At 41.7% G+C, this 9,309-nt stretch overlaps 1 protein-coding gene across 2 annotated transcripts; it reads left to right on the top strand.

Moving 5' to 3' along the window:
* The first annotated feature begins 1,114 nt into the window (after positions 1-1,114).
* On the top strand, positions 1,115-9,045 carry LOC308331907 (uncharacterized protein). 2 transcript variants are annotated; one of them, XM_080787447.1, is made up of 12 exons: positions 1,115-1,633; positions 2,998-3,697; positions 3,847-4,298; positions 4,447-4,523; positions 5,031-5,208; positions 5,414-5,490; positions 5,586-5,630; positions 6,290-6,414; positions 6,774-7,972; positions 8,150-8,280; positions 8,402-8,603; positions 8,887-9,045. In XM_080787447.1, exons 1-7 carry the CDS (start codon positions 1,127-1,129, stop codon positions 5,617-5,619), a joined length of 2,025 nt encoding a protein of 674 aa, XP_080643573.1. In that variant the 5' UTR covers positions 1,115-1,126; the 3' UTR covers positions 5,620-5,630; positions 6,290-6,414; positions 6,774-7,972; positions 8,150-8,280; positions 8,402-8,603; positions 8,887-9,045. Both variants share the same exon structure in this region, with proteins under 2 accessions (XP_080643573.1, XP_080643574.1).
* The last annotated feature ends 264 nt before the right edge of the window (positions 9,046-9,309 follow it).

Here is a 9,309-nt window from a genome sequence, read left to right as displayed (position 1 = left end):
AGGACTGCTATTTTTTAAAATATAATATACAATAATGATACAGTCTAAAATGTAGCTATTGTGTCCATACACAATATAGGCTACAATTACAAAAGAACATTTTAAAATAAAAGTTTGCCATCTGCGAGATACGCTACACTATGAAAAGGCGTAATTGACTTTAAAGAAGTGTTCCACTGGACTAAAAGATCCTTTGCAACGAGAGCAGAAAAAAAGATGCATGCATACAGACAACGACGTAAATCAGCGCCGTTCATTATGCATTTCCAGAAAGTAGATGGAAGGCATCAAATTAATTCTCACTAGGGAAATAATCAAAACGGGATTTATAACACAGGAACTATTAGAAAGTAGCTATATTATATTATATATTCGTAGGCACCGCAAGAAAGCCAGTGGTCACGTGACTTGACACATTTACCCCCAGGCACCAACTCGTCACCTTTAGCCTACTGTCGACGTCATACATTTGACGGGTCGGGTACCCTGACAGCCCTTCATAAAAAGACGAGTTGGGTTGAGAACATGTTGGGTGTTCACATACGCCTGAGTAGATGATCAAATGTCTTAAAGTATCTTGGAAAGCTCTGCTTTACATTTCTCATTCATCTGTACTAGATGGAGTTCTTCATTACCTCTGCCAGCGCCGCAAGAATGAGGAGAACCATTATGCAAAGGTAAATGTGTTTCATGGTTACTTTTAGTGCTCAAACAATTTAATTGATCAAAAGAGGAATCTTAAAGGACCACTTCACCACTTTTAAACCTGTCTTCATATAGTGAGGATGAATGCAATTAGGCTATATATAAATCATATGAAGATGGGTTGAAAAGTGGTGAAGTGGTCCTTTCAGTTAACCTGACGCTGCCAGATCCAAAAAGCTTGCTACACAAATTTGTTTCACAGCTTATTTGGATCTGGGATCGCGGAAGCAAATTCAATGACGGGGCTGTTCCTTTTTTTCAAGATACTTGGTAGATGATTGGATGTCTATCACCGTGTGGGCGTGCAAACACAACCAATCATATTGACGTGTCTACGTGACGTTTGTTTGGATGCGACATCAGGATGTAAACATGTAGTCCACTGCATTTCACAGAACAACTTGTTGCTAAAAAAGTTATCATGGATGTCGGAGATTTGTGTCGTTTTTGTAACGCCAATCTGCGCATAAAAGGTACTATTACGAATTCAAAGAATATATTTGTTAGTACTAAGCCTGTAAAAAGTGTTAACGAACGCCTGATAGCGTTAGGTTTAACACTGTTTAAAGACCCCGCCGTATCGTCTCGGATGTGTAAGCCATGTATTACATTGCTTCAAAGAATGGAAGTCGTTTATCCCATTTTCCGGCGCTGGCAAAAAGAGGACAAAGACAGAAGACCTGCAGAAACGGCTACCGCTACAGCAGAAACGGCTACAGCAGAACCACGGACGCCACCTGAGGAAACTGGACCGAGGACAGATAAACGTTACAGAGAGCCTACGCCTTCTAAAACACCACGGCGGATTAAAAAACCTCGCACTCCATCTCACACTTACACCCCTACATCGACTGATTCCCCAACAACCCCTTCTCGTAGGCTGTCTAAACCATCAACTGGGATGCCCGTACGGCGAAGCCTATTAGAGGTAAATTCATATTGTGAAACTATTTCTAATTGTGTCTAACCTAATGCTGCCAACTCGCGCTAATCCAGCTGCGCTGCTGCAATTGTATACATATGCTCATTCTATAGCAGTTCAAAAAAATATATAACCATCTTAACATTAATGACTGAACATTGCTTTTCAGGCCGTGACCCCCCAAAATAATCATATTTGAACTAGGGACACCCTAGATAAATATTGTGAAAATAGCTGATCTACAAGCTCATAACGTGTGAGCTTGTAGTTTGGCTATTTTCAATGTTTTGCCTCTTTCTTATATCATTTGACAATTTGGCCAATGTTTGACCAGTTTGTATAGTATAGTTTGTTGAATACTTTTGATGCAGTAATGGTAAAACAAAAATAGATATTAAAAAGGTCTTGAAAGTTCTAAATTGTCACTTGCACTGTCGATTGAAAAAATCAGGTTGAGAACCACTGCTCATCTTTTGATCTGATAAGCACACTTGGCTCAGGGCATGAGCTTTGAAAGGGTCTCAAATAACAGCAGGCTGGGGGGGGGGGGGGGGGGCTGTCCCCCCAATCCTGCCTGTTCTCACTTACTTCACGAATCTCTTCCAAGCAGGCCTGGTAACTCACAGCTTTTAAAATATACTACACTGGTTAATGACTTTTCAAAGGAAATGTGACTAGGCAGGCTGTCATTAGCTAATATTCCCTCTCCATGGACATAATATTTGGCTGATGCTACTATAATGTGACATATTTTATCTTGGTTATCTGGCAGGGTCTAATCTCCCTTTACATCTCACAGCCCATCCTCCCTCCAACTCTACCTACAGAGGGGGGAGGTGTGAAGACAGGCAGATGTTAAATGAGTCACATGGTGTCAGAAACAATACATAGATACATGATACAATACATGAAATAGACCTGTAACACCAAACAGCCATTCTCCCTCCCTAACCAATCGACATTCTAATATACAGTGGGACTTACCACCTACCTCTTGTGTGTATAATTTAAACTAATTGCACACGAATAAATTGCATATTTATTCCAGCATCTTTGCATGCTGCAATATTGTCTTATTTGCACAGTTTATATACTGATACTGGATTTTTATATACTGTTACTGTACTGTATATCTATATCTGTGCATAGTAGCAAATATTTATGTTGGCCTCTGTTCAGCTTTGTTGTCATGGTTTGTATCAGTTTTCTGTCTCAGTGTATTGAGAGTAACAAAAATAATGATTATAATTCCTTTTAAGTGAGCACGTATTAGGCCAATAATCATAAATCAGATCATGATCCATTATCTTTAGAAATGCATAGTCACAGTTATGATTATTTAATAATAACCCCCTTTGTTTTTCTTTCAGGTTACTATCAGGGGTAGAACAACAGTGTGTGACAACTACACAGCAGGGATTGTCGAACACCTCACCTTGGAGAATTGGACAACAGCAGCCAATCTGATTGTCAGACACCAAGAACTGTTTGGAGAACTTAAGAACAATCTCCTACAATTGATAGAGGATGAGAGCAAAAAACTGTGTAGTCCCTCCCAGGGTTGTATGTTGTGGCGGTCATCGGCAGATGATTTGAAGGCATTTTCATTCGCCCAGTTGCTGTCAGATCTCCAGTCTACGTCACCTTTCATATTTTCTATATTTAATCAAATCACCAAACAGTCTCCCCATGTCACCTGTGCTGCTGCTGCAATAGCTCTGAGAGGCAGGGAACCACGCTTGTCAGCCTTTGCATATTATGTGGACAGTGTTCTACTGTATGGAGGGGCAAAGAAGGCAGTTTTTAAAAGGCTCAGCAAACTGGGTATAACCACAACGCACACCAACGCTGTGAAAAAGCTCACCGAATTGGCAAAGACCTGCGGCCAGGAATTTCACCTACTGAAAGTAGCAAGTGAAATCACTACCGACAGAGTGGAGCAAATCAGCTTCACAGACACTGCTGAAGGCGGAGGTGCTATGGCTGCTGAAACAAGCCCACTGAGTGACACAGCGAGTGCAAGGGACCTGGATGAAGCTATCCTCAGCTTTGATCTGTCTGTCTTCTCAGGTTAGAAGGGCTATTCTTTTTGTTGATCATTGTTTATTTTGTCGCTGCATAAGTGTTTATCCTTTAATGTTATGAGTCCATTTATGTGTTAACACATTTTTATTCTGTGTGTGTGTGTGTGTGTGTGTGTGTGTGTGTGTGTTATACAGATGAAACCACCCAAAGCACCATGGAGAACACCATCGCTGCGCAGGGAGGTGCTGTTCTGGCCGGCAGTGTCTTGCCGCTAGGACGATCACAACCAACACCACCACCCACATATTCCATCATATTTGACAATCTGGATTTCTTCATCCGCCCACACCACCAGTCTACCAGGCAAGCAAACAAATCCATCCACTGGGTTCACCACATGGCTGTAGAAGACAGAGTGCCCATAACCCATCTCAGCAGGGACAAGCCAACTCAGCCAATTATGGACTATGACATTGGGAACTCCCTTCCTGGTCCTGAGATCCAAGCCCATATGCGACGAGAGTTTGTTGTGCTAGGGAGCCGCATTCTGACCCAGTACCTGGATGCTTTCAAGCCATTATCTGCTGTAGTGGCTAGTCACATCCCTCACCAATATTCAGACACAATGTCAAAGGCCTCCACCCACGTAAGTATTAAATTACTTACACTACAACTGTCAGTTGTACCATTGAGTTAACTTTTCATTAAGTTGAGCAAGTAACAACTAGTGTACTGGCATAGGATTTAAACTAAAAACTTTATGCTACTATAATCCATATATTCTTCCTTCATAGCATCCTCTTGGACTTCTGTTCAAAGATGAGAACCAAACTGGGGACTTGGTAGACGTTTTACAGCACATCCAGAATGAGTAAGTATGGCTTGTCTTGGAATTTATGAAACACAATGTTCGTATTCGTGCAGTTTGTCAATACCACGGCATGCAAAAAAAAAAGTCAGTGTTTGTGCATTTCAGCGGCCATTGCTTATCAAAAAGTGACACTTTAACTTGCCAAATTAGTGATTTTCTACCACTAGTCATCTCAATCACATCATGGCATTACCGAATTTACATCACTCATCGCACAATTGCCCAACTTTACATGTCATAGACATTGTAACATCATCATTGATGTCATTACTGACCATAGTCATCAAAGATCGCACAATGTGGGACATTGATATTTGATAATGATATATTGGAAAAAGCCTTTATGTATCTCTACCATTCCAATATCGTTGAGTGCAGGGGCTTGATTACATGCTGCAGGTGCCCCACAGGCCTTTTGAAATAAGGAAAATATATAATTTACTTACATATGCATCTGAAGGGAAGGGTTTTGATAAATCTAGTAAGTCTACTTGATGTTTCATGTAGGTATGTGCCAAAGGCCCCACATGGACTGGAAAGTGTTTTTGTAGGTGGGGACAGACTGACAGAGGGGAACAGTCGGAACATCCAGTTGTCCTATGCCGAAGGAGAGAGCAGGGAAGACAGACTGGAAGGCCTTGTCTTCAAGTTTGAGGATTGGCATGCAATCCGGAACCTGTTTGAGGTGGGTGAACTCACTCAATGTTTGACCTCAAACAGTTTATTCACAACAGTATGGACTAGCAGCCAATTACTGTACCACTTCCCCTGAAAACAAAGTTTGGACTAACTTGACTTATCTATGCTATCATGCTAATTATCATGACAATAATATTTCCTCCTAAATGAAATTGTTTGCTTACTGTACTACAACATCATTTGGATTTTAGATCTATCATCTGGTCTTTTACAAGGAGGATTCAGCCAGAGATCATGGGACACTGTTTTCAAATATGAACAGGTTGAGGTAAAAAAGAAATGTTCAAAGTGTTCTGTTCTGTTTTTATATATACATATTCTGATTCTAAGAGCCTTGTTAACTATTTTCCAAATCTTTTGCAGAGATGTTCTTTGTGATGAACTCCAGCCACCATGAATTACGGCTTGGTACTTTATCATTACGACTTACTGTGCTCTTTAGCGCCTGGGGAAATCCAGTCCAGCCAGCATGAATTCAGGCTTGGTACTGCTGGGGGGAGGGGAGGGGGGGCTGACTACTAACGACTGACGACTGATGATTTCTGACTTCATGAGCGATGACCCGGTTTGTGTTTGTATTGTCTGTATATATTTATGTGTGTTTGTGTTCATGTGATTTCAACCTTTCAATCGACTATACAGCCCCATACCGACTTCACTGACAACCTTTAACCCATCTTACCCTCCCAGTCCCCCAGATCCACCTAAACTTGCCTTTTCTATACCCCCAAGTCTAACTCCTTTCCCATCCACTGCTGTCTGTCTGTCTCATGTTTTGTCAACTGTTTGTTTGACTAACATTGTCTCCTTATAGTGTACTTTGTAGCCGCTTTGAATTATTGAAAAGTGGTATACAAGTAATTAACTAATTGTTGTTAATTCTGTTAATATTGTCATTGTTTGTTATTATTATGTAATACTTTACTAATATATGTGGGTCCTGTAACTGTTAAGTAACTCCTGCCACCACGATTTTGTCTGGTGATCCCCTAAATGTCGTCATCATCCTCAGCAATTATTATTCTTTGCCTCCTTCCCCTTTTTTTACTTCTCATATTTTTTTGCAGTTGCAGCAATGCAAAAAAAGGTCCTCATGCTGCGTTCAACGCATATAAAGACATGGTGAAAAAGGACACTGCTGCTCTGTTCCTGGCTGCCACAATGGAGCACTTTGGACTGAACAATGTCACAGGTACACAATTGATTGTCACTGATTATGGTCACATAGTAGTTGTCGACATTATTATATATTATTTCAAAACATTTCAATTATGAATGTGAAAATGTTTGACAAGGATATCTATTCTTTTGTCAGACACATTTCAGATAAAACTCCTATTCGCCAGACACTCTGTAGTAGATTTTATAATTTTTGTGTTTGAAATCTATCGTCAACTTTCCCATTTCACCAGCACTTGGCTGATGCAAATTTCCTGGGCATCTCAATTTCTTTTTTGAATTGTAGTTTAAATGTCATGGCTCTTTTTACTTTTCTATTGCTTCCACAACTACGTTATAGTAATTCTTGTTCATTTAAATATGTCTCAACAGATGTGCCAGAGGACTTCATCCCCAAGGACATCAGGTCTGGCTCACCAGATGTGAAAAGGAGCTGGTTGCATAAAGCCGTGACCCAAATTGTGGACCGGTTTGTCATGTTTAATGACATCTCAGACACTGTGACCGGTATCCGACAATGTGCCAGTGATCGTCCTCTACTGGGGAAGGAGCTCCAATGCCGCATGCCAAGTTGTCCCAAAACCTACAAGTACAGCAAGGCCAGGGAGAACCACGAGCATAAAATTCACGGCTTAACTGTGCCTACAATGAGTGTGCCAGAGCCAGTCATGCCTAGTTCCGTGGACCACAAACGACAGCACACAGAAGCAAGACTCAGCTTTGGCTTCATGCTGTCCAACATGCAGGATGCAGTGAAGGAGGGAGATGGAGAGAGGTTACTGAGGATGTACTCTGTAGCATTGCTATTCTACAAGGCCTATGGTCATACCCAATACTCCTACAGTACACTCCTGCTGACCGTGCAGGTCAACGCCACTCTCTCCCCTCGCCTAGCACACAGTCTGACCTGGAACAGGTTCTGGAATGGGAGCGGAGGGAAGGGCAAGAATATTTCTCTTGATTTGCATCTGGAACACCTTAACAATTTCTTGAAATCGTTCCTTAAGCGCACAGGCCCAAACATGACTGAGAAAGCAGCAGACAGGATCAGCAAGTCCATTGGGGTTCTGAAGGACATGATGGACATCACAGACACTGAGCTGGACGTATCGAAGTCCAGCGGCATCCATCATGCCCGTGACCAGACTGACGACATTCTAGCACTTGTTGAGGTTCTCAGAGAGGCCGAGCTGTTCAAAAACCAACCAGGCAGACAGTTCACAGCCTTCCCCAAGTTCAACAGAAACCTGCTTGCAAAACTGAAGCACAGCGAGGTGTGCAGTTGGATGAGGTCAAAGCTGAAGGAGTGGAAGGGTGTCCCTATTTGAACAATGACAGCATAGACTCAGAGACTTACTTCCGACTACATAAGTGTGGGACACAGACAACACCGCGAACTGAGAATTATTTTTCTCTCCCTCCCGCTCCACCTTTTCAAAACCAACTTTATACCATGGACTGTGACATTGGGAACTCCCTTCCTGGTCCTGAGATCCAAGCCCATATCTGCTGTAGTGGCTAGTCACATCCCTCACCAATTTTCAGACACAATGTCAAAGGCCTCCACCCATGTAAGTATTAAATGACTTACACTACAACTGTCAGTTTTCCAACGTGAACAAGTTGTGGTAAAAAAATAAGAAAAGTGTTCTGTTTTATATATACTGTACATATTCTGAATCAAAGAGCCTTGTTAACTATTTTCCAAATGTTTTGCTCCACCTTTTCAAAACCCACACACTTCACAGGTCCGTCGCTGCACCTCGATGACGTCACCCCCTGGTCCAGAGAGCCTGCCCAAGAACACACAAGAGCCAACTCTCCAACATCCCGAAAACAACGTTTCCCCTCTTGCACGCATAGATAGAATAGAATACTGGTATAGTCCCCACTCCTTTTGGGGTCTTATTTTTGTCACATTATTATATATATGTATGTGTATATATATATATATATATGCACAAAGGTGAAATTCATCCTCTTCTTTTTACACATCCTAGAAGAGTCTTGCTCAAGGAAACGCACATCGACACATTGCCTGGCCTGGAATCCTACGCAGTAGCGACGTCCATCATGGTTCCCCCAAGAATATCTGCTCCAATCCAGCACAACTCTGCATATTCACAGCAGTAACGGCTCTACAGCTGGGTCAACCAAGGGCTCTGGCTTCCCAGGCGGGCTCAGTAACCACTCAGCTATGGGGTATGCAATTCATATTTCAACACTATTCATACTGCCCCGTGTGTTGCCTTGTTTTCACTATGCCGTCTGAACAATATTTTCATCAAAGGTTCAGTTTTAATGTCACCATCCATGTAATCATAACAGTAAAACATGTTTACACTTTATTCACTAATCCCGTATCAACCTCAGTGGATACACATACCCTCAGCTAATAACAGCTTCAGCTTGAATGAAGCCTTTGTCTTCCATTGACAAACATGACCATTTTTTTATGACCCCCCCCATTTCTCTCCCTCTGCAGCCGCAGTAGATGCCACAGCCAGTCATCATTACATGGCTTCCACCCCTACCCAGCAACGACAGGGCCTTCCACAGCAACAACAAGTCTGCACTGTCGCAACGCATTTTTAAGTATGCAAAAACGGCAAAAATAATCTCAGGGTTTTTTGTGTTAAATCCAGTAATGTTATTGAGAAAAATTTTGCTTTTTAAAAGCCATGCAACCCATTTAGACCGGGAAATAATCTGTAATTTTTAGATTTATTTGGCTATTCAAAAATAGCAGATCTACAAGCTCATAGCACGGCAGCGAGTGCCACGCTATAAACTTGTATATCTGCTATTTTTGAATAGCCAAAGTATAAAATATCGATTATAAAGTGGTTACACGGTTCCCGGTTTGAATGGGTTAAGCTATAGCTATGGTGAGTTTGAACTTAGTGAG

The sequence above is a fragment of the Protomyctophum bolini genome, assembly GCF_963924005.1.
Source record: "Protomyctophum bolini genome assembly, chromosome: 17".
NCBI lineage: Eukaryota > Metazoa > Chordata > Actinopteri > Myctophiformes > Myctophidae > Protomyctophum > Protomyctophum bolini.
Note: the sequence above shows the minus strand (reverse complement) of the source record. Positions and strands in the feature narration are given on the sequence as shown.